Source organism: Varanus komodoensis, unplaced genomic scaffold (genome assembly GCF_004798865.1).
Source record: "Varanus komodoensis strain SLA01 unplaced genomic scaffold, ASM479886v1 scaffold23, whole genome shotgun sequence".
Lineage (NCBI taxonomy): Eukaryota > Metazoa > Chordata > Lepidosauria > Squamata > Varanidae > Varanus > Varanus komodoensis.
In genome coordinates, this window is record NW_025335627.1 from 6,224,226 (window position 1) to 6,250,811 (window position 26,586).

The 26,586-nt window shown below is 40.4% G+C and overlaps 1 protein-coding gene across 3 annotated transcripts in view; it reads right to left on the reverse strand.

Annotated features, from left to right (window-relative positions):
* The window catches only part of COQ10B (coenzyme Q10B), a 31,431-nt gene that overhangs the window by 2,456 nt on the left and 2,389 nt on the right, over positions 1-26,586 (reverse strand). For 2 of the 3 annotated variants that reach the window (XM_044431835.1, XM_044431836.1), the window contains 4 exons: positions 21,457-21,536; positions 7,472-7,621; positions 5,693-5,885; positions 1,053-1,154 (listed from right to left, as the gene is read on the reverse strand). In XM_044431835.1, coding sequence (XP_044287770.1) covers positions 1,053-1,154; positions 5,693-5,885; positions 7,472-7,621; positions 21,457-21,470 — 459 coding nt within the window. In that variant the 5' untranslated portion in view covers positions 21,471-21,536. Of the gene's footprint in view, positions 1-1,052; positions 1,155-5,692; positions 5,886-7,471; positions 7,622-14,779; positions 14,931-21,456; positions 21,537-26,586 lie in introns of those variants that run through there. The other variant, XM_044431834.1, reaches the window with a different exon arrangement.

The window sequence follows — 26,586 nt, forward strand, 5'->3', positions numbered from 1 at the left end:
AGGGGAAGAAACCAGTAAAGCCATCATGTGAGTGGAGTTCTGTTCATTTAACTATGAATTTAACTTAGCATCAAGCCAGAAATTATTGTTTTAAAAATATTGTATTCTACAAGTTTATAGGAAAATCTTATCAAAAGCATGCAACCACTTGGTCAGTTTTGACAATGTTGGCATATTCAAAGACAGCAACACTGGAGATTTGAAGAAAACCTTTGGTTTCATTGTGAGATACTCAAAGCTGCCTCTAAACTCACAGAAAACTTACAGCTCTCATTCACAGAATAATGTTCAGGCTGGGGAATCAAACAATGCCATTTCCCTATGTGACAAATATATACAATGGCTGCTTGTTTTTGTTTTGTTTTTTCTCATCGAGACAAGCACTTTTTCAGTGCTCTGACATGCATTCATGTGCTATTTTGTTCACTTCTCTAGAATGATCAGTTACATAGCCAATATTGCTTCCACACTTTCAAAGACATTCCTGGATTATGTATCTCAAGCAGTCATGTCACATTCTTGAAACTAAGTCTTGTAGACCTATGCACTATCGCTCAAGACTAAGTCCCATTCAATTTAATGGGACCTACTTCTGAGGAAACATGTAGAACATTCTACATGGAAACTTTCAGATCAGATTGGAAGATGATCTAGAAACATAGTGACTCAGAAGGGCTCTCCCAGGCCATCTAGTCTGACCCCTGCCTTCAGCCAGCATCATCCAGGTAATGCCCAACATGTGGTTGTCATCTTTCCTTGAACACCCTCAGTGATAGGGCCTCCACCAGCTCCCATGGAAGTCCATCCTTTCTGACATCCAACCTGAAATGCAGCTCCATGAACTTTGCCCCATTGGACTGTATCCTTTTTTCCACCTAGGGAGAACAGATTACAACCCCCTACCACACACCACATACCTATATGCTGCTCTAAGAACCCCTCTGAGTCTCCTCCAGGCTGAAAAGACCCAGTTCCCTCAATCTCATCTCATATCATCCCCCATAATCTGGCTAAGGTTTAGAGCAGTTTGAAAGCCCTATTCTCAAACTTACTGAAAAATCCAAGGTGCATGTTCTTGGATAGCCAGGGATTCCTGGACTGAAACGCCATATTGTTTCCAGATGATTAAACAGTTTCCCATCTGTACATGATGCCTAAGAGAAAGGTTAACAGTATTTTTTAAAGAATACAGCTATATAAATTCAAAATCCCCAATCCTAGTCATTGTCTTTTGGACATTTCTCACTTTTGACATTTCTGTATACAGACAGTCAAAACTTGTACAGCTGCAATTATAATTGCAATACTAGAATAAAATTTCAGAAGTTAATATTAGTTATTTCATCACATTAGTGTTTCATTTTTAAAAAACATCAGAAGATATCTCAAAATATAGATCAATAATATTCAATATATAGTTTTGTTCAATGTATATATTTATACTATTATGTTCTTCATAGCCCAGAAACAGCCTACAAGCTTTTGTAAATTAATTTCTTTCATTTCTTTCCATTACAAAGCACCTTAATGTATATGTACAGTGATACCTTGGTTCATGAACGCCTTGGCTAACGAACAAATCGGATCACGAACAAAAAATTCTGAAAATTTTTTACGTGGGTCACAAACACCCCTTTGGGTGGCGACCAAGATTGCAGCCATCTCCCCCACCACCCCCAGTGGGGAGATGGCCACGATCACAGTTGCTTTCGTGCAGGGAAGGCGTCCGTGATCAGACGTGCACGGCTGCATGAATGACAAGCGGAATCTCAGCCACCTCCCCTGCGGCTCTGCTTTGCTGCACCCGTCTTTAGTGCAGCCGCGCTCCTCTGATCACGGATCACAGTTGCTTTCATGCAGGGAAGGCGTCCCTGATCAGAGGCGGGCTGCTGCAGGAAAGACAGGAAGAATCTCAGCCACCTCCCCCGTGGCTCTGCTTTGCTGCTCCTGTCTTTCCTGCAGCAGCCCGCCTCTGATAACGGACGCCTTCCCTGCAAGAACGGAACTGTGATCGAGGCCATCTCCCCACCCCCAGCACACCGTTTACGCCCATCTCTCCTCCCCCAGTGCGCCCGCGATCACACCCGTCTCTTCCCCCCACCCCCCGTCCCCCAGCACGCTAAGATGACGGGCGCGATCTCAGTCAAGCTGGGGGAGGAGGTGGAGTTGGCCATGCTTGTGCTTGGGGTGGGGGAGGAGATGGCCGCGATCTTTGTTGTTATCACTTCGCTTCACATTTTTCTGATTTAAAAAATGGTTACAGAATGGATTAACCTTATTTACACTGAACCTTATGGGGAAATGTGGGTCACAACCAGAGTCCTGGAACAGATTCAGTTTGTGAGCCAAGATACCACTGTATTTGTGAACTCATAATTTGGAAACTTATTGTAAAGCTGTCCTATTATACTATACAATTTAAGTCCATGGGAGATGGCTCCACTACCAATTCTCATTCTTTTGTACTTGGATACATATTAATATTGATGAATACAAAATACCCATGTCTCTTTACATATGAAGAGTACTTGCTTGCTAGTTGCGAAGTTGCGCCTGACCCATAGCGACCCCACGGACAACACTCCTCCAGGCCTTCCTGTCCTCCACCATCCCCCGGAGTCCACCTAAGTTCACACCGACTGCTTCAGTGACTCCATCTAGCCACCTCATCCTCTGCCGTCCCCTTCTTATTTTGCCATCAATTGCTCCCAGCATTAGGCTCTTCTCCATGGAGTCCTTCCTTCTCATTAGGCGGCCAAAGTATTTGAGTTTCATCCTCAGTATCTGGCCTTCTAAAGAGCAGTCAGGGTTGATCTCCTCCAGGACTGACTGGTTTGATCTCCTTGCAATCCAAGGGACTCACAGGAGTCTTCTCCAGCACCACAATTCAGAGGCCTCAATTCTTCAGCACTCAGCCTTCCTTGTAGTCCAACTTTCACAGCCATACATTGCAAATGGAAAAACCATGGCCTTGACTATGCGCACTGTTGCTGACAACATAATGTCTCTGCTTTTTAGTATGCTGTCTAGGTTTGCCATAGCTTTCCTCCCCAGGAGCAAGGATCTTTTAATTTCTTGACTGCAGTCCCCATCTGCAGTGATCTTGGAGCCCAGGAAAATAAAATCTGTCACTGCCTCCGTTTCTTCCCCATCTATTTGCGAGGAAGTGATAGGATGCCATAATGTTGGCATCTTGATGTTGAGTTTCAAGCCAACTTTTGTGCTCTCCTCTTTCACCCGCATCAAGAGGCTCTTTAGTTCCTCTTCACTTTCTGCCATTAGAGTGGTATCATCTGCATATCTGAGGTTGTTGATATTTCTCCCAGCAATCTTAATTCCAATTTGTGATTCATCTAGCCTGGCCTTTTGCATGATGTGCTCTGCATATAAGTAAAATAGGCAGGGCGACAACATACAGCCTTGCTGTACTCCTTTCCCAATGTTGAACCAATTATGAAGCGTACACCCACATACAATTAAAACTGTTTTTTGCTTTAAAAAGAACCTCAGAGGTAATAGCCTTTAAGGGCACTAAAATTCATTATATGCATGCCTTTCACACACACATTTTTTAAAAGTATATGAATCCAAATTTTTTAAAGTGACATAAAAAAGCAGGTAAGATAGTAATGATAACATTGTGACTATTGTATTTCTTTCAAAGTTCAACAAAGCAGCTTATGGTTTTTGGCAACCACTCCACTATTACTACCACTACACAAGCTGGAGAACGGGTCAATTACAAATTCTAGTGCTAGTAAAGTCACTTGAGTATGCCTCCCACACAGAGAGATCCCCTCTCAGCCAGTGGAGTTGCCAGTAACCCCCTTATCTGCGGGCACCCATTGGAAGGTCCTCCTCACCCTTTACACATCCATCTCCCTCCAAAACATATAGACAACTAATTTCAGGATTCTTTGGAAGACTGTGATGCTTTGCTCCTCCCTTCCTTGCTCCCCTGAACCAGTTCCAAAGACATTCTGAAGCTCACTCTCTGAAATCCTAGCTATAGGATTGTGTTCTATGATTTGTTTTAAAATATAGTGTGACATTAGTTCCTGTAAACCCCAGCTTTACAGCCACCAAGTCTTAGAAGAACACCGATAGCAATGAAAGTATAGGGAACAAGACCCATCTGTAACTTAGGCTTTCGACTCTTCTGCAGCCTGGAACAGTACAAAAGGGATGCTGCACCAATGCACACCCACCACCAAGAGGAAAATATCCAGAGCAAGCTCCAGAAAAATGTATATATTTTTACAAATGACCCAATTTCTGTAGCTTTATAGCTCTTTCACAAGAGTGTTTTCCTTTGGCAAATATTTCCAATGACAAAAATTAAGTACAGGAAGAAAATCTGATTTCTCAGTAAACAATTAAGACTAAAAACCCCTAAGAAAGTGCTGTACAATTAAAAACAAGTTGGGCCATTGTCAAAAAATAAATAAAAGAAAACATTCTAAATCCCTTTCAATATTTTCTTCTTGTTATCCCTAACAACCATATTTTTCCTTGAAAAAAGGTCTCCTATTGGTACTGCTTTGATAATTCTTCTACAAGGAATCTATTTCCATTTGTAATAGTACCTGAAAAGAAGTTATCAAGGTTGCAGTGTGGAGTCAGCTCACTGGGGTGAGCCAGAGGAGCTGGGATATCTAAGGGGTGAGCCAGAGGAACTGGGATATCTAAGAAGTATGGGAAGAGACCACAACTAGCTAGTAGAAGGTCTCTTATTCAATCCCTAACACTCCTGGTTAAAAGAATAAGGCAGCAGGTGATGTGGAAGATCTCTGCCTTACACTCCTAAGTAGACAATATTAATTTAAAAGGACAAGGAGTTTGACATGGTGTAAGGATGTTTTCTACTGATAGTGCTATTGATACACAAGCAAGAAATGAGCCACAGAGTCTCAAAAGTACAGAAGAGTTGACAATCCAAAGAAGGATGGCTTAAGGTTTGTTTCCTAGAATAATATGGAAAAGAGGAGCCCCAAGAACAGTTAACTTCAAGGATGCAGAACAGCTTTAGAGTTAGTTCTCTCCGTCCAACGTCTTCCTCCATTTGTTTAATTTGTGGATAGGCATTAGATCGTGGCTTAGCATAGGGAAACAGAGAAATGTTAGGTATTCCATGGTTTTCACTGCAACTTAGGTATCTATATATTCTAGCTATCCCTAGATTGTGCATGTGCCACCTGAAATATGATCTAAAAGGTTTTCCTACTATGAATGGCCTCTTAATTGAAAGGAAACACATAAAAGTTTACATTCTGAATATTTTATGACATTGGAATGGAGTTGCTACATGTCCTGCATATAACACTTTCATGCATTGTTCCAAAACCAATAGCTAAGATGTAATTTAAAAATGTTTTTTAAGAATCCATAGAAACACATTCTATAATGGAGAGAAATAGTGACATGCATACTCTTAATCATAAATTATTTATCATTCAGTGTGTGAGAAAGAGACTGTAAAACAGCCTTCTCCAACCCATTGTTGACAGATACATTTATAGGAGTTGTAGTCCAGTACATCTCTAGGGCAGTTGTCTGGAAAGGACTACCATAAAACCTGAAACAAAACTGTACCTCTCATAGTGATTTCCTGCATTCCATATTCTAAAAACATACTAGTTTAGATGATGGAAAAGCTATAAATGTTAACATAAAATAAAAATAAAAGTATTACCTTTACCAAATGAGGTCTTACTAGTGTAACAACTGAAGTGTATCTCTCCAACACAGGAGGAAATCCTACTTCTAAGCGTGCTTTGCAGTATCCCGAACGTTTGGATAACACATCTGACTTTTTGCACCATGGAACAAAGTCCTTGTATTCACTTACAACAGCTACCACATCATACATTTCTTGCATAGAATATCTGGTCAACAAGAAAACAGATATTAATATTACAAGAGCTGTCCAAGTGGCTAAGTTGTGCAGCATTTCCTTATATCCCCATGCTTGAAGTTTTAAACCACTAGAACTTTTTAAAAGTACTGCTAGTGGAAGCTCTACAAATTCAGAAAGGATTTCAGAATTTTCCAGTGTATCACTCTCACCCAAATTTTGAGCATTTTGTTTTTACACCTCAAGCATGTTGTAATCATGGCACTTTCTTCTGAAATGTATATCAATATTACTACATCTCTGTCAATCATTAATGCAAAAACATGTGCTTTAACAAATTAATTATGGTAACTTAGTTACATATGGGAATCTTTTCAATGCAATCAGTAAGTTTACCTGTTTCTAGTAAGAGTTTATTATGCCTCTAGGCAGGGAGACCTGATGTTTTCATTCTGTAGGTTGGATCCTAAAGGTACTTTGCACAAATAGAAAGGTATTTTCATATGTACAAGTTGCATCCTGAATTCTGTCAATTACTTCTTTTAGCAACCCATATCCCATTCTATATTATTTCAAATAACTTTCCAATCCTTAAGAGCAGATTTTTGGAGGCTAAGGAGTGTCAGGAAAGTTCTACTATGTGAACAAAACTCAACATATCCTTCTCTGGACCCTACTCACTCTTGTTTGTCCTGCTCTCCCATGCCCCTTACAGTCTCTCAAGATTCTCATAAATCCTTTCAGAGCAACATATTACATCCATACATTAACACCTAAACTTGCAAATAATCTCTTTTTGGGTGGTGGTGGGACTATTTTCTTCTAATGGGTGATAATTCTTTTGGATGAAGAGATTCTAAAGAAGTATGTAGAACAGGCTGTGAAAGATGAGGGAAGTTGGTTGACCTATGGCACACACATCTATACCCAAGCCCACACAAATTTTTCTACCTATTACATACAACTAGCAAAATATACCACTTCCATAAAAGGAAACAAGAATAGAAGTCAAAGATTAGCTTGTTACAACTGCTAAACAATTACATAGAAGCACAACATACTTTGTCCTTCAAGAATAATTTAAAGCGTCACTCCAAATACTTCATTCTTTATTAAATCTCCTTGCCCTCCAAAGTAGCTAAGGAAAATCTTCATGAGTGCTATTGGAATGATACTGTATTGTATCTTTGCATCTAAGCATATCATTCATCCTGTTTATGAACTACACTATACAATATATCCCTTTCTAAATTAGACAACATTGCCTCAGTGGAAGCACAATATAACCTGCTCACTTATTCTTCTCTATCTTTGTCCACCTCTTATTAGAGTTATGGGGTAAACAAGGAATTGCAAAGCACATATTTGCTTCATAATATGTTGATCTACCCTAAAAAGCAAATTCCACTGAACTCTGTGGAACTTGAGGAGTCCCTAAAGAGTTTAGGTTCAGAACAAAGTTCATACAATTCACAACAAGCAGACTAGGTCAGTTTTAATTATACCCAGGGCTGGACAAAATCAACAGAAATTGAGCTACTGATTAAAGTTTTGCCATGCAAGCCAGAGTCATGCATTTTCACACAACTGTAAACAGACTTTTAAAAACATACAAACCCTATAATCCTCCTTTCTGAATATTCTTTCCTTTTGTTTCCAAAGGGTGCGGTAATATTGAAGAGAGTTCTTTTTGAAAAGACACAATGTCTTCCTGGTACTTGGAGCAGAGGGGCTTTGCTGAACAAAATTTCCCAGGAAGTTAAATGCCTGCAATGATTGAAAATTTTTATTAGAATAGTCATATGACTGACAAAAATATTATATAATAGATTCAAGTGCTAAATCAAAGAGTCGCACAAGGACAATCGTAGCTTAGCATGTTGTACAGGATAAGATTAACTTTTATGCCTTTTGACAACCTAAATATATCTCAGTCATGAGAAAGAACCTGGCAATGGTACAATACAAAGGCCCTTAAGACTTGGCTCCAAGTCATTTTAAAGCAACACATTTCACTGTGCTCATGCTTTTAAAATGTAGTTCTTCAGAACAGCAAGCATCTCTAATATTTTGATCCTTTCTGCTGCAAAGACAGGAAAATGAGTTTGGATGCCAGGGTATATAGCTGAACATGATAAAAATATATTTGTAATAGAATAATTAATAAAGTAGTATAGTATTTCTCTTTACTATTAAAAGCCCTTGGACTTATGAGTTTTACTTTTGGCCTATACAGCTTTTGCTGCAATTGCCAGGTGCACACTGCAAGTTCCTCTCCTTGCTACAGTATTTTCCCACATCTATCAGTACAGCCAGTCCTGGCTGTGGATCTTTTAGAACAAAGTTCCTGGTAGTGGTGGCTGAACTCCATGACAATTTAAAACAAACAATAATACCCCTTGCTTCCCTTTGTGGAAGCCAGTTGCTCTCCCTTGTCTTTGGAAGCTGTGGTTGTTGCTGCACCTGTTCTGGTGAGAGCAACCTTTCCTAGTGCAACAGCTTCCTTTTTAAAAACTGTAAATGCTGGAAAGGCTGTACAGGGCTGCCTGGTTGTAGGGTAGGCTGCTGCCTCAGGGCAGGGCAGGAAAGTAGACTATTTTATTCATTTCCATCATTATATCTCCTTCTGACCTAAGTTTAAAAGCCCACAAACATCCTATAACAACTGTGGAAAAAAATATCCCATGTACCTGATAACATGGGTCATCATCCATGAAAGCTTATGCCAGAATAAGGTGCAAGGTGTTTTTGCTACTAATAAGTTTCTTTGAATTCATGTTCAGGTGGAAGATGGTGGCATATGAGGAGGATGTTTCACATAGTTTAGATTTTTATTATGAGTTACAAAATTTCAATTTTCAATGTCAATCTCTGGTGTGCATGCAGGTACATATGTGCACACAGTAATGCAGTGCACACATAACCATTTTACATGCTAGGAAGACTTTCTATGAACTTAGTGTAAGACAATTATGTTTTCTAATATAAAATTATTGACTTTGTTGTATTACACTTCTAGTAGAAAAGGAGAAGTTGGTATTTGAGTTTTCTGCCATTGAAGAGATACCCGTTTCTTGCTTCCAGGAAGGCATGGAAAATGGTTTCCGGTAAAATATGCAGTGAAATATTTTTGCACTGTGAATGCATGATTGTTGATTCTGTCTCTCACTCATCCTATACGTATGCTGAATGTGAGTTCATTATTGGGGGCCAGGGGAGGTGGCTCACTATAAAGAGCTACCTTGGGGCCCATCATGGCCTTGAGCTGGCCCTGGATGTGTAGCTCTGCAGCATGCTTCTGTGTGGCTGTGTGACCCCTTCCAACACAGCTCATTCATAGGACTATATGGAATGGCTTGGGGGTTAGCATAGTAATGATTGCTATCTTGCATAATTTTCCTCTAGCATCCTGCACTTGGAACTCATATTACTGCACCAAATGTGGTTACCATGTTTACTACTCATATTTTCAAACCTCTGGGAAAAAAATTGGAAGATTGGACACCTATACCCCATAATCCAGAATTAAAACACATATTTGAGCAAGCACTAAAGATTCTTCAAAATGGAAAACCTTAGAACTGAAGGAAAATGGAGTGAAACATTATATTCTAATTTGAAACAAGATACCTTCTCAGTTTACAGTAATAAAAAAGCCATTTTATCGAGCTGCCCAAGTTATCTTATGCAAGCCTAGAAGTGAAGACTGTATTGCTTGCAGGGGGTCAAGATGTATTTTTTATTTTGGCCTAACAAATTGGGTCCAGATTTCTGATATTTTTCTTAACTGCCAGAAGTACTTTATGGGAAACCATAGCAAAGGCAAAACAGTGCAGAATTGTTAGAGCAATGATGTCATGAATTCAGCTTTCACAGCTGGAAGCAAGGCAATACACTTAAAATTGGGCATCTTCTATGAATACAGCAGAAGTTGTAAAGCTTGTCACACTACGTTCCCACCAAATTCAAATCCTTAAACTTGTATTTTCAGCTACAAAACTCTAGATCAATCAAAACTGTAACATTAGATCAAGCAGTCATAAGGTTTAGAAGTTAAAAATGGACTTGACCTTCCCTAATTAGCTGTCATAGTTCTCCATAGCATACTAAAGGATTTATCTCCTTGATTGAAGATTAAGTATCTCAGAATCATACCTAACAGCTCAAACCATTGGTGTTTCAAATTGGAAACTATTTTTTTTCTGTGCTGGGTCTCTGAGCATGGACCAATCTGTCACAAAAAGCAGAAAAATTAATGTAGCCTATGCTCAAAAATGGGAAAGAACTGCAGGAGAACCTGAGAGTAACTACAACAGATGGAAACTGGAAAGGAACACATGGAAATTTCATCCCCTCCATCTCCTCACCAGGACAGCGGTGGCAAGGAGCACTTTCCTTCAGCTTCAGCTGATCCATCAGCTGCGTCCCTACCTGAAGAACGACTGCCTGGCAACAGTGACACACGCATTGGTCACTTCCCGATTAGACTTCTGTAACGCGCTCTACATGGGGCTGCCCTTGAAGATGGTCCGGATACTTCAATTGGTGCAAAATAGAGCTGCCAGGCTACTGGCGGGGACTGGGCGTTGTTCTCATATAACCCCAGTCCTGTCAGCTCCACTGGCTCCCCATTGAACTTTGGGCCCAATTCAAGGTGCTGGATATCACCTACAAAGCCCTGAACAGCTTAGGTCCTGGTTACCTAAAGGAGTGCCTGCGTCCATATATGCCCTCCCGCCCCTTGAAATCAGCGGCAGAGGCCCTTCTCCGGGAACCCTCCATGAAGGATATTAGGAGGGTGAGTACTCGGAGGAGGGCTTTCTCTGGGGTGGCGCCCAACCTATGGAATGCGCTCCCCAGAGAGGTCCGCCTGGCGCCATCGTTATTTGTTTTTCAGCACCAGGCCAAGACCTTTTTATTTAAACGCTATGTTAATTGTTAAGGTTTATTAGTTGATTTTAAACCAGGCTGTTTCCATTATTTTATTTATTCTATGAATTTTTTTGTATTTATACGCGGGATTTTAATGATTGTAAGCCACCCCGAGGCTTATGCGATGGGGCGGCATATAAGCTGTCTAAATAAATAAATAAATATGGAGAGTTGAATCAGGCACTTTTACATTTTCACATTGGTTTTGGGAGAAGCCAGCTTTCCCTCTATTACAGCATCATCCGAACTCATTTAGGAAAATTTACTGCTTTGTTCTTTTGTTCTATTGGTGTTTCCATTTAGGTAGGACAGGCCTGAGTTCAGATAAAGCAGTTACATTTCCATTCTGAAATGCAGTTATGGACTAACAAACCTAGAGGAAGGGATGTGTTGCTAAAATTGCCATACTGAAAACAGACTGCCTTTCTTCTATTGGGTGAAAATAGCCTCCATCTCTATGGCCCAAAAGATTAATCACAATTAAGCTAGCATACAGGATTGCAGCTAATCAGCTATTTAGATGCAAATAACCATACATGCATTTTCCTGACCAAAATTATGATAAACTATTTAAGGATATTAAGAGTGACTTGGAAAAATGGGCTAATTTGCAACTATCCTTGCTGGGAAGAATAGCACTGGTTAAAATGAATATATTACCAAAGCTTTTCTTTCTATTCCAAATGATTCCCATAAAAATTGATAGAATTTTTTTTGATGATTTAAATTTTCAAATCTCAAGATTTATATGGAGAAAGAAGAAACCAAGGATTAAACTAAAAATACTTCAGGAGGCTAAAGAGAATGGGGGCTTTGGTCTCCCTGACTGGAGGCTGTACTATCAGGCTTCTGTTTTAACGTGGCTAAAAGAATGGATAACTTTAAGAAATAAGAGAATCTTGTATCTTGAAGGGCATGATTTGCAAATGGGCTGGCACGCTTCTATGTGGTATGAAAAGGCTAAGCTACATGGCTCTTTTTTAAGTCACTATATTAGGAAATCGTTAATGTTGGTGTGGGAAAAGTTAAAGACAAAATTGTATAATAAATTACCAAGATGGCTTTCACCTATGGCAGCTTTTGTATATCCAAATGCATTGAACTTTGAAGGGATCATAAAATATGACAACATTCTGGATAATGATGGAGGATTGAAATTGAATCAAGAAACACAAGAACAAAGATCTAATATTTCTTGGTGGCATAAGGTGCAGATACAATTGAGATATGCTAAAGACTATAAAAATGTGGGGCTTTTATAAAGATTTAACAGCATTTGATCTGGTGATGCTTAAATCAGATGAGAAAATGATTAAAAGACTATATAATTTCTTACTCAATAGGAGAATGGAAGTTGAACAGGTTAAGGAAACTATGATAACGTGGGGACAAAACTTTGGATATAATATTGAATTAGAAAAATGGCAAAAGCTGTGGGAGAGAAATATTAAGGTAACATTAGCAACTTTGTATAATGAAAACCTGTATAAAATGTTTTATAGATGGTATCTGTCACCAAATAGATTAGCTAAGATGTTTCCAATATGTCAAATGGGTGTTGGAAATGTAAACATAAATTGGGTACTTTCTATCATATGTGGTGGACTTGCGATAATGTGAAAAAGTATTGGATTAAAATACATAAATGGCTTGAGGAAATGTTACAAAAACCCTTAGCTTTTAAACCTGAAGTCTTATTAGGCATTATACCTGTTGATATTAGTAAACAAGAAATGTACTTGATTTTACATGTAATTACTGCAGCGAGGATTGCATTTGCTCAACACTGGAAAAGTGAAGAACCACCCACCGATGAACTGATCCTAAAAAAGATCTTGGACTATGCAGAAATTGATAGATTGACTTTGTCATTGAAGGAAAAAGAAGATGCTGATTTCTATCAAACTTGGGACTCTTTTTATTATTGGCTAGAGAAACGGGGCTTCGTATAGATTTAAATATGTTTCTAAGTTATCACAAATGGAAAAAAATGTGGGGGTTGACCCAGCAGGTCCGATATTTCTGATGACTGATGTTGTTTTTAGTTTTTGTTTTAGGGTTATAAAATTTTGAATAAAACTTATTATAAATATGAGCAGACCAACAGTAGGCTCAACCACTGCTGCCACATCAATGTAACCACACATAGAGCCCCTCCACAACATTGCTACAGTCATGCTAAGTAATAAAAATCATATGCTTCCCCAAAGAATAGCCTTTCCCTACTATTATGCCCCCAGATGTATTGGGTCACAAGTTCCATTCTGGCAGGATGATGGGAGCTGTAGTCCAACAGATGGTAGGTAACACGGGGATATTAGGTGCCACACTGCCTCCCCCTATTCCCCAGGCACACTGTTCTTCATAGTGTGCATCCTGAGTCATGCACACTATACACTACAGGGTAGAGAAGTGCTAGTATCTCACATTCAAGTGAAAATTACTGGCAGCAAAGCTAAAATGCCTTATAATGCACACACTGAAGTTAATCGCATTAGAAGCAATCTCAGATATCAGGTTCAGATCAAGCTATCAAAATACATAAATCACAAAATTGTGATTGCTGGACTACAATTTGCTATGATTCACTTTATAGCACTTAATATGGCAACTATTCCAGACAACCAAAGTTAAATGGTGTAATGAAACACATGAGTACAGTTAGTTATTTGCTGCAACAGCAGCAGTTACAAAAGTCAGCTGCATCCATAAGACTGCTAAAGAATATCCTTGACAGCAAGGAGCAGTACAATTGGAAGTGACCAGTTAACCTGATCTGAAAGCTGAAGAAAAAGAAATAAAGGCAGGTAAAAGAAGAAGGTTTAAGCACATCCAGTGATGTTCATGTACAATTAAAGCAATCCAAGTTCAGAGGGCACCTGTCAAAGGATATGCATCTTCACCCTAATAGCTATCCTAGCTGAAGGATCTTTTCATCAGCTAGGCTTACTGTTCATCACTCAAAGACAAAAAAAAGGGGAAAGCAGGGCTCAAGTTACACTGTACTATTAAAAAAAAAAAAAAAACTTCTCCTGATTGTCATTCCTTCATGCAACTTGTGTGTTTGTTAGTGCCTGTGCATATGAAATGAAAAGCAGAATAAAAATGACTAAATAAAAGCCACAAGACAATCTTTTTAACTCGTTTTTCTGAATTCAAACAATTATGGGGAGAAAATGCAACAAAAAACAGATGAGACAAGTGGAAAGTGTTCTGTAGGAGTGCTATGAAAAGTCTACTAATGTTAATGAACTCCAGCTGCATAGTCAAGCTAGTTTATCACAAAACAAGCAAGTGCTTTTTTTTTTTTGAGCAACCATACCCCCATCCAGCCTAATATTAACTGTTAATGGATATCACATTTTTTTTAAATATGTTAAAATTAGAAAGATAAATTCAGCTTCAGGCTCTTTTAAATTACCTGTTTCACATTTCGTTTCCTTCAAACTTAGGCAAACTAAAGACTATAACACTTCTGCTTCTCACTTTGTTAGCAAGAAGGGAACCTTTCTCTGCTCTTTCTGTTCCAGACGAAGGGGCCAGCGATGGGGAGCAAGGTAGAGAGAGACGGAGAGCTCAAGTTCAACAGGTACTATGTAACCTCTACTTTTGTCTACTTAGATTGTGATGTAACGATCCTTCTTTAACAACCAGCGGACAATTACACAGGCAAGGTCGTTTCTCCGTACAGAAACACCGTTAGGCGGGGCTGCACCTGTTGAACTGCCGCCTTTCACGAAGCTACTGAAGACAGGAACTCTGACAGAAAGGGAAAAGAGAAACCAAAACAAACTGGAGACCACCAAGAACCGCTTTCAGCGCCAGAAACTGGGTGGCGAAAGGGCCTCTCAGTATAATGTGCACGACCAAATCTTTTAATCACTACAAGGAGCCCCTCCGCTCCCCAAAGAGCTGCATGCGAGGAGTGGAGTCCCCTCCTCCACACGGAAAGGGGGTCTTCCTCAGGCAGCCTGTAGTCCCTGCTTTTCGTACCTGAGGGCTGCCCTACGTGGGGACACGGCCAGCCTTTCAACGAGCACCTTTCCGACGGCCCGACCACTCCGCGCCATATTCGGCTGTCCCTTGGGTCTTAAGGCTTCCTCAGCGCCCCATCCCACCCTTTCTCTCCCTCACTCCAGCGCCCCGTCAACGGCTTGCCAACGGCAGGCCCCGCCCCCCCCAGGCTGACCCAATCGCTCGCGAGAAGCGTTGACACTCTAGCCTATCCGCAAAGCACTCATCGGAAACGTCAAGGCTTCTTGCCCTCCTAGTTCTTACACGCCCCTTTTCTCCTCTCACACCCTCTTCCTCCCCCCTCCCTCAGCACGTGATTTGCCGAGCTCGCGCAGGCGACGCGCTGCTTGCTCGCGGGGTCGAGCGCAGTCACAAGGCTCATGCCGGGGTTATATAAGGGCTTTAGGTGCGTGGAAGTTAAAATTGGCACCCACGGGCTGAGAGTGACTCATTCACTCTGTTCGGCAGCTCAGCTAGAAAATCCAGCAATACTGGTGGAATATGTGGAGCTAGACCATGCCATCAACTAGCTCCCCCTAAAAGTAAACAGTATTACCGTCTCCTGAGAACCCAGACAACGGCAAGTTTCAGCTTTCGTAAACCCGCCCTTGGAGTCTGCTTCAATTTTTCCACTGCATCATTCTTGAAACAAGTTACGTTTGTGCCAAATATTTTCTGTGATAGCATACACGCTACACAGCATCTAATCCGACCTGTCCACATTTGCCCAGAGGGCCTTACCCACTCGTTCTCTTACTAAATATAGCCACAAGAAACTCACATGCTTGTCACAGAACATTTTACTTTTTCAGGATTGGAGTTGACAGCTTAAGTATACACATACCACTGTAAAATGGCAATCATATACCCACCTACATGGGAGCAAGCATCACTGAACTCGATGGCATCTGCTTCCGAGTAAACATGAATAAGTATGCTATTAATATGCAAGAAACCCCTGCTGTGAATGTAGAAAGGACATACAAGAAATTGTGAAAAGGCAATTTATTTTTTGGCAACTGCTAGTCACACCTGTGTTGATCAAACTGATTAAAAAAACCAGTGCTAAGCTTATTTTAAGTCCTACTTTTGAGGAAGGGCAGAGGTCAGATGAACACCAGCTTCATAAAGGCAGTATTATGTAAGATTCTAGCTTGCTTACTAGTTGGCCATTCGATCTACTTTAGTAAGAATTATTAAATGTTCTGTTAATAAACATGAAACAGGTACTATGTACAACCTTGAATGTGCAAGGTTATAAGTAACTGAAAACTCTGCACTCCTTTCATAACAAGTATTAATCAGGTTCCTTACCTCAACTTAGCTACAATTAAATAAATTAGGAACAGCATATTTTAAGCTATGTAATCCACTCAGCCCTTGAGACAAGGATGTAAATACCAACAGTCCACATGACTATTGAGTTAGAATTTAGACATTCTGGTGAAATTTAAGAAGTGCTTGTATAATCTCAAATCATGCTTTTGCAACTTTGTAGTTTCAAGGTGAAATCTTGGCTGCATCGGATCCTTAAATTCGAAACAAGCCTCCATCCTATGCAAAGAAAATAAGTTACCATTGTTTAAGGCAAATTCTATCACATCTCTTTTTAATGTTAAGGCATGATTTCACTCATGCAGAGGTTATCTTTCAGATACCTGGATCTATGTTTAGCAACGAGTGGCTCAACTAAGCACTGCATTAATTGGATTCTTATTTCACAAGCTGTGGTAATTATGTGAGTGTGAACACACATTCATATATTATGTTTCCCTTGAGGAATTAACTGTCATTCAAAGGCACTGGGACCCACTCCCCTTACGGCTGAAAACACAGTGTACACAGCCAATTTAGAATTCTTTCTTCATTGAAAAATACCAGGAAATACTGCTGCATATAAAATTTATTCCAAGTAATGTTGTATTTATCTTAACAAACATTGGTTCAAGTAACTACAATATAGCTAGATCCCTTTCTTTTTAAACCAGTGCTCACAGTTGCATATTGCTAAATAACAATTATTAGATAATTAAAGGTTATCAGTTTATAAAAGCCATTGATATTGGTGTATCCTAATCCATTTTTTGAAATTTGCTAATTTTTATGTGTACTTATAATTCTAAATACAAAGTATAGCTGCATTTTTCAATTTTCTTTAGGGTTATTCCAGGTACCAAATTACAGAACTATTACTTTTGGAAAAAGGGCCACAAAAAGAGATTAATTGCTAAAACAAGGCAGCAATCCTATGCACAGTTACTTAAAAGCAAATGCTACTAGCTTTATATCCACCTACCTAGAAATAAGTCCAACTAAACTCAGTCAACTAAGTGATGTATAGGACTGCATTATTAATCTTATTTAAAGAACAACCATTAACACTAATAGACCATATTAGTCAGAACTGAAATCCCACTGGTTTAAATGGGTCTACTGTAAGCATGTCTGAATCCAACTCATTTAATTCAAGGCAACTTTCAAATAAATATGTTTAAGACCAGGGGTATACAGTAGAAAACTCTATGCATACTTTAATTATAAGGTATTATGATTGTGTTTCTCAAATTGCTTCATGTAAAATCATTTCAAAATATTCAACTGACATCAGTTTAAGCTACTCCAAGATTTCTGATTATGCATTTAAGAACTGTAGTCACCAGCTGTCTATGTTAAGAAAGGAATGAAGGGGATACCCTCAATTACTTTTTAATAAACTCACTAAAATGCAAATATGACAAAAATAAGCTGTACATTTTTGTACCAAAGGTAAAGGTTTCCCCTTGATGTTAAGTCCAGCCATGTCTGACTCTAGAGGGCGGTGCTCATCTCTGTTTCCTAGCCGAGCAAGTCAGCGTTTGCCTTGCAGACAGTCTCCGTGGTCACGTGGCCCTCATGACTAAACATCGAAGTGCACGGTGATACCTTCCCACCCAAGTGGTACTTTTTTATCTACTTGCATTTGCATGCTTTCGAACTGCAAGGTTGGCAGGAACTGGGACAAAGCAACCGGACCTCACCCCGTTGTGCAGATTCGAACCGGTGACCTTTCAGTCAACCAGCCCAGCAGCTCAGCAGTTTAAACCACTGCACCACCTGCATCCCCCTTCATATCAAAAGCACCCTGCAAATTTATATTCTAAACTACAACAATTTCCTGATTGACAACCAGATCTTAGATATGTCTATTCAGAACATCCAAACAACAGAACTAAATTCTAAGTAAGCGTGCTTACTTAAAATATCAGTATATTTTAAGTATATTAAAAATATTAATTCCAAAATTCCAATTTACTCTTATTTTCTGGCCCTTTAATCTTAGTGGACAATATCCATTTTAATATACTAATATAATTTGTATCAAACTAGCATAAGGGATTTACAGTCCAACACCAATAGCATTTGACAGCACAACTTGTTTCCCTGGAAAATGTGTCATGCCAAAGAACACTACTGCCATTGCTCTATGAGAGGGTTATGAAAGTGCTGTATCATTTGCCTTAGTGGCTACTGCCCTATCTCCCTACTTCTCAAATAGCTCTGTTTGTTGACTATTCAAGGCAACCGCAGTTTTTGATAAAATATTTTAATTTATGAATTGCCAAGCAGATTATTTTTGGTGATTAACCATGGAAACATCAATACCCCAAAACTGTACCCTAAATAAGTATTTTAACATTTGTCTAGCAAAAGGCTCAATTTAGCAATTGTTTACAAACTCTTGGATGCAAGCAACAGAAAATTCCAGGCACTTAAAAAATTGATGTAACTAGAAAACCAATGGAATTTATTTAACCTGCATAGCCCTGACCTCAAGATTTTATGTCCTCTACAAAACTGAAGCTGGTGCCTAATGTATTCCAATCTTTTCAAGGTTCACTAGACATTACCAACACAGATTTATGGATTCTTAAAGCATAGCGACAGATTGAGCATAAAGGGGGAAAAACTAACAACCTAGTAGACTTACACTGAAACTTTTGAACAATGTAAGTTTCCAAGTTTTTATTTAAAGGTTTTTATTTAAATTTCCTACAGTAAACCTGTCTTGGATTGCTCCCTATGCAAACCAAGTTTGGCATGCAATTTTAGGGTTCCTCTCTCACCACCAAATTGGAATTCTTAGTGCTCAATTGTAGATGATCCAACATATTTTACAAAATGCTGACCAAGATCTAAAATAATGTGATTCTTCGTTGTATGTGTTCCTACACACATATACAAAACTTAACGTACAATCCTAGACAGAAAAAGTAGTAAAACCCGACTTTTCTCCATCTAAATATGTGTAGGATTGTGCTCTGAATTTCTATGAAACTGATAGGAACTATATGGCCTAGCAATCAGATGATTAAAGGGAAAAAATTAAAACAGTCCATTGGGCTAATGCAAGCCTCTTACATGAACCTCAGTTAATGACTGTACATGGAAACAAGAACAACAATATAAGCTACATACTAGTTTACTTATACTTGTTCAGTAATAAACAGAGCATTTGACCTAAAATTACAGAATTGAAAAACCAATTGAGGCAGTCTCTAAAAACAATAACACCCAATATGTGAAGGGCAAACAGCACAACCATAGGAAATCAGTATCTGCTCTTGTATTTTAATACTCTTCATTTGCATGCCTTTCAAAATATATCGTCATAATCTTCTGCAGCATCCTTGCTATTAGCAACAGCATAAAATTCAGTACTGCACAAAGAAATCATCTCTTTGGATGGCTGAAACTGATTGCAGCAAATTTTATTTCTGTGCATGTAGGCTCTGATTCTTAGGATATTTTCAAGCAGGCTGCCCTGCAGCCTATTCTTTAATTTGTTTTTAATCAGATTCATTTGTGAAACTGTGCCCTCTACTGCTGCACTGCTGAAAGGCAATGTAAGAAGTGCAAGAGCAAATAATCCTAGCTCAGTAAAATCTTTATCACCCACTTCATCTGTGTGTTTTACAACTTCTAACCAGAATTGTTCTATCTGGCCATCTTCTGTGTTTGTCCAAGAAACTGTATCCAGGTTTCTCCACTGCTGTTCAAGTTTCAAGTGATCTCCTCTATACAAGGCCAGAAATGATAGAGTCAAGAATGTAGGTTTTAGAGGACTTAGAACCACAGAAGGATTGAGAGCACTGAGTGATTCAAGATGATGTACATTTGGGGGCAGGCGAAGCTTTATTTGGTTTACAAGCTCAAAAATACAATCCTGACACTTCATTTGAATGACCTCTACAATTTGAGAAGGAAGACTGGTACCTGCTAATTCTGAAAGAAACACTTGTCCAAGATCAACCCCTGAGAGAGGCAGGTAGTTTTGTTTGTTTGCACATCGTAGTCCATTATAGCTGACCATGTTGGAAAGGCAGAATGCTTGACAATCCTTTGTAACAGAATTTGGTAGAACATCACTATCTCAGTAATAAGTTTAACTGGATTAGCAGTTTCCAAAAGAAATAACTTACTGATCCTATTTGCTTCCTGAACAAAAGGCTGCAGAAAAACAAGATAAAGTCTATTAACAGGCTCAGAGTACATTTGATAGAGGAGCTCAGCACTGTAGTCCTTTCCATTGTCTTTTACAGACTGAAAGTGCAGCCTCAAAGTATCATACTGACTAAGTATTCTATTAATGCAAGGGCCAATAGACAACCACTGTATGTCAGTAAATTGCAGCATTTTCAGTGCATTCTCTCCAACATTGACTGCAGCATACAACTCAGAGTACCGCTTCTGGTGAAATGTGCTTTGAGAAAACCACAAATATGTATGTGAGATCATATATTCTAGGTTCAGTGGAAGCACATCTATGGCTCTTGATAAGCATAAATACAAGGAATGCCATATGCACTTAATAAAGACACCACAAGGATTGAGTTCATAAAATTTCTTAAGGAGTGAATTTTCATGGTCACATATACTTGCACTGAGAGCATCAGCAGCAATGCCAACACACTTACTTATGTTCAGCTTATTTTCATTTATGAATGGTAAGAGGGCATCTGTAACTGAATTAGAATCACTTGCAGCCAAAGTTATTATACCCACAAAGGAGGTTACAATGCATTTAAGCTTGCTGCTGAAGTATCTCACCATCAAACATAGTTGTTTTTGGGAAGACACATCCAAACTTTCATCAATGATCAATGAGTAATATCCATTGCCAACATCCCTAAGGAGTTCTTTATGTACAGCAGGACCTATGATATCTCTAATAATCGCTGAGCATTTTGTCCTATGAAGGCTTATGTCTTTCTCTGCTATTCCACCAATAATACACCCGAGGTGATCAACTGTAAAAATGCTCATGTGGCAAGCTATATGCGCTGCCATTTTCAAGGCACAGACGTTTACTGATTCATTCATTTCTGCATGCTTGACTTCATCTTGTTCAGTTTCAAAGGCAACTGACTTTTCAATCTGCAAGGAGCGCCGCACATCAAACTCAAATGGATATTTTCCCACAGCCTGTGAAGGCTGTGAAAGCAAAGCAACATGCTTCTTATGCTTCTTCGTTTTACTGTGTGCAACAAGATCACTATGGTGTGTTCTGATTTCACATATGCAGTATTTGCAAGCTGCTTTTGAGTCATCTCCGGGTACCCTCTGAACCCAGTCTTTTAAGCCAGCTTCTCCTTCCCAGTCTCCACAGTACCTCTTACCATACTTCGCCCATTTTCCAATCTGCTTGGGTGCCATCATGGACATGTGCTTACCAGCACTTCAACTGCAAGAGTCTCTCCTTGAAGACAAAATAAATAACATTTTTAAAATTATGTTTTTAAGAAGGCACCAAGCTAGTTATCAAAATCAAGTATGTAATCACACAGTGAATGAAGAACCAACCAATAAAAACTGATGCATACTATAACTAGCTCTTTCTCACTGTCAAAGTTAATAGATTGATTTTATGAAAGCAGTAAAATGATGGCTGCTACACTCTGAATTCCTCTTTGCAGCTTCTGTACTGTGGTAGTTCCTGAAGTCAAACAACTGTGATTAAACATATAAACAGAACAATCCTATGGCCCCTAAACAAGGGAGCCCAAGGTATCGTTCAGACTCACAGCTCTGAGGCAAGAAGACTGTCCTGACCTCACAGCTGGGGATCCATGCTCATATTGCTCCTCCTACCACCACCCTATCCCTTGAAGGCAGCCAGTGCAAAAAAACCCAGCACTGGCTGCTTCTCCAAGGTCACAAGCAACCTCAGAAAAGTTTAATGGACATTCTGGGGGGAGGGAAAGAGAATGACACCACCAAGAAATGTATCATGGCAGTACCTCAGCCTCCCCACACCCTGTCCCCAAGTGCCTTAAGAGAGCTGTCTAGCTGATTTGCAAGGGAGGAGAAACATAGAAGTGATCTCTGCTGCAGAGCATATCCACAATTCTCCCAGTTTGCAAGGTTACAGGTTTGGAATTTGCCTGAACTGAGCTGCTGTGATCTTGAACCAATAAGCTAAACATCCGAACGATCATTCAGTAGCAGATAATTGTGCAAGAAGGCTTGAACCAGTATTAAGATCCCATCTAGCCATGGATCACTGAATAGCCTTGAGCAGTTTCATCTGTAAAATGAGAATAGAGCCAGTGTAGCGTAGTGGTTAAGAGTGTGGGACTGGGACTTGGGAAATCTGGGTTCTAGTTCCCATTCAGTCACAGAGTCATCTCAATGACTTTGGGCAAGTCACAGGCTTTCTGCCCAGCCTACCTTACAGGCTTGTTGTTATGGAGATAAGATTGAGAGCAGGATTATATAAGATGCTTTGAGCTCTTTGCAAGAAAATAGAAGAGATAAAAACCTATTATGTTTTCTGTGTGAAATAATGAGATTATAATAATAAAGAAGCTTATGAAGCTTGCCTTTAGTTTTTCCAATACTGGATGCTATAATATTAAAAACAAAACAAAGTAGGATGCAACTATTCACAAAGGAACCTACTACACAACCATGAATAAGTCCATGAAATGAACCTCTAGTTTCATTCCTAATGCACGTACTTTGTCATGCCTTAAATGAGCTCTGCTGGGTTGCTCAGAAATGAGCATTTCCTCTTGTTTCTGGTTGCCTCTGGCAAGTGCTACACTATCCTATTCCAAAAACAGAGGGCACCACTTGTCTAAAGGAATCAGTGGGACTGGCCGCCCATGGGCAATCTCCATCAGATACTATCCCCAAACCATTACAATTAAAAGTTAACTGAGCCACAGCCTAGAGAAAAAGTATGGCATTTTCTTTGAAATCAACAGTCTAGCACTGATGTCTAATCTACTTGGGTCAGCCTTAACCATGTTTTCCAGAAGCCTCAAGTCTTTCTCCAGATTGCACTCAATTCCTGTATTTTAAAATTATGTCTAAGAAAAGAATAAAATCTGCATTGTAGAACTCAGCTTTAATATATTCACTTTCCTATCTTGAAATCTGAGTTCAGGAGAGAAAAATAGTTCTGATGAAAATGCAGTGTGTGTAAAAAACACACAGAATAGAGAAGCATGGAATTTTTTAAAATGCATTACTGGGTTAGGTATACTTTTGCTCCTATTCACTACCCTCAAGGACTAGACTTTATAAGCATGCACTCTAAGCCCTAAGGCTAGTAAACATTACACAATTTTATTCTAAGAATTATAGGAAATGAACAGTCCAAACATCCCACAGAAAACCAGCATGTCAGGCAGATGGCTGTGCTATAACTTTTCTCCCTAACATTTAGATTTGGTATGAATAGAAATAAAAGCTTTTGATCAAGCTTAAGCCCTCACCAGCAGTCTAATCGGTTACAGTCAAGGCACAAGTTTCCCTGCCTCAGTGAAAACTGTGTCCTCGCCTTAACAAAACAGAAAAGGCACTTTAGGAGTTGGTTGAAACCCCAAGTCAGTGCTTGCTCTCCATTTCGGATCCACCTCAATTTCGAGACCGTGAACGAAGCAGCCAGCACTTCACATGCCACTTTATCTTCCCTTCTTCCCAGTGTGGCCGATCTTTGCTCCCGAGCGCCCCCTTCCCACATGCACCAACTACACGCGGCGCAAGCCCCGCGTCTGGCCAAGCCCGCCCCGCGTCTCCTGTTCCCGACCTGCAGGATCAACGTCTCCTTTGCTGTTTGTCTAAAGGGCGTCTCGAGAACTGCCGCAGACGCGTCCGCACGAAGGCTTCCCTTTCACTGATCTAGTTCTGCCCCTCGCCCGCCTTCCTACTAAGCCACAACTCTCCCCAACTTTAGGACCCCAGCATGGCGGAGAACGGAGCACCCAAAAGACTTTGCTCGGACGTGGCTCCCTCGATGCCGGCTACGAGTGCAAGGAAGGGCGCTTGGTCCTGGGAGCAGAAAGAAAACCTCTTCTGCCTGGCCATATTAGTGTCTCCAGGGCCTCCAGTATCTTGCTCTTTCCTCCGCTAACAAAACCGTTCCGTCAAAAGCAGAGACCACGCGGGTGTTCGGCTAGCCCAGGCCAAGTTCACACCTCCACTAGCCGATTTGCTGCTACTCCTTGGATGGCGAGAAAGCGATCCTGCCAAGGGCCGAGTACAACAGACAAGGCGAAGAGGGGCGGGGAAACAACACGTGTTCGCCAAGAGCGCTTTTCAGGAGCGGGAGGACTGAGGTTTGCAGTTGTGGATAGAAGGAAACGAAAGGGCCGTCTGCTGGTGAAAGGGAAACGGTGCTCACGCCGCGCCCGGAGTGGTCAGCGCAAAAGAATTAACATGTCGGCAAAATTAAAAGGGCGGGCCGCAACCACTTTTACCTCCTGTTGATTTCAAAGGCGAAAGCTTAAAGCTTCTTTTCCAATATATAGTTAACAACAGCAGGGGTGTCACTAGACCTGGGCCCAAGTTTGTTATAGAGTCCATCCATTGGTGCCAAGAGACCCCCCCTTGATCACCTTGGCGTAATTAACTTGCATATGACTATTTTCAGGGAGATTTCAACTGGGGAGGGAAGGGTTACTTGTTGCAAGACTAGCAAAAAAGAACTTTTTCTGTTTTAACATGAGTAGGATGTACCTTAAAATAGCAATGCTCCTGATCAATCTGAATGCTCCAGATCAATCTGAATCAATCAGCTGCTTGAATTTAACAGGCAATTCACAGTATCAGGTTGAGTGAGAAACTTTCACATAGACAAGTGGAGATATGTATCTCTTGTGAATTTTAAAACTGGAAATATTAGAAAAAGGAACTAGATCAGGGGTCTCAAACTCGCGGGCCAATTGCCGGGTGGGGCACGGGGGGGGGGGGGGCCTGCGGCCTTCAAAGCGCCGGCAGCGCCTGGGCCGGCTGCGGGATGAGCATCCCACCACCACCATGGTGGTGGAATACTTGATGTGGCCCAGCCTCACCCAGACTCTACTTCCAGCGGCCCCCAGCTGAGTTTGAGACCCCTGAACTAGATGGAAAGAGATTGGATCTTTTTTTTAGCACCAGCCTGGTGGTCCACAGCCCTAAAGCTGCTAATTTTCTAAAATACTTTGCTCTACAAGGCAGAGGAACTTGCAGAACATGGATCTCTTCACTGGTAAAATTACAGAAGCAGACAGGAAAAATCCAGATAGGCTGCTTGCATTATTTGAGGGCTTCTTTTGCCAGAGAGAAATGTCTCCATGGGGAAAAGGGTTCCTGTGAAAAAGACAACAGCCAAATGGAACTAATTCAACAGCAGTTATTAATGAAGTTTTGTTTTTGCAGATAAGGAAGTTCCGCTCAAGGATAGGATTCTTACTGGATCTATCAAGAAAAGAAAAGAAAAGAAAAGAAAAGGAGAAAAACTCCCACTCTGGATAAAGCCATCAAGATAGCTGGAGTTCATGAGCCTTCCCAAGAGCACCATGGTATTAAGCCCCAGCATTTCTGAAACAAAGAGACAAAGGTATGTTCTCTTTCTACTATCAGATTTTTATCTTGTTCTCTTCTATATCTTACCACAATCTTTGTCAGTGGGCATCTTTACCCTCCACAATTCAGCCACTACCTCGGTGAGGAATGAAATCATGAGGAAAGTAGGTACATGTGTGAGCCTATGGACCTGACCATAGACAACTGCATCATTTCAAAGGTTCATTCTGTATTACCCTTGAAACTCTGCTTTTGTGGTTGGATCTCCACACTCACACATCTGCCCTCCCATCTCTATTTCGGTGGAGACAGTGGCAGGATTGACCAATGAGAAGGCCATGGCGAGGAAGACGACCAGGTGGGTGGAGGAGGAGCCAGGGTCAAGGATAGGGCACCATACCCATCCCAAAAGTCTGCAGTTCTGCATCTCTGCCCTACAATCACTCATGACAGTAGAACTCTTCACCTAATACAGTATCAAAAGGAAATGTCCTGACTTTGTTGAAAGTACAGAATATTTGCCAGGATACTTCCTTCCAGGCAAGTTCCTGGCAGTCATGTATTCCCCATGGCAATTGTTGTAGGGATTGGACCTGTTTCTCCTGAAATACAGTATTCCAAGATGGGTATTTCAGACTCTAAATCTGAAGTGAAAGAAGAGGTGGAGTCAAAATGCTTAGCTGAAATGCCAGATTTTATGAGGTTTGAGATAAGCCAAGTGGCTGCTGAGCACCAGACCACCTTGTGGGGTGTGGGATAAACACTGTGGAACAGGGAGGGAGAGGGGTGTGACTTTGTCAGCCCAATGGTCTGATAAGTGGATTAAGTAACATCCGGTGCTTTTGCCATCTGGCCCAGAGGCACCCTGAACCTTCCTGAGGGTGGACTCACCTCTGTTTGGTGTGCAGGAGGAGAATTAATTTTGGAATCAACTCCTGGTATGGAAAAGAACTAAC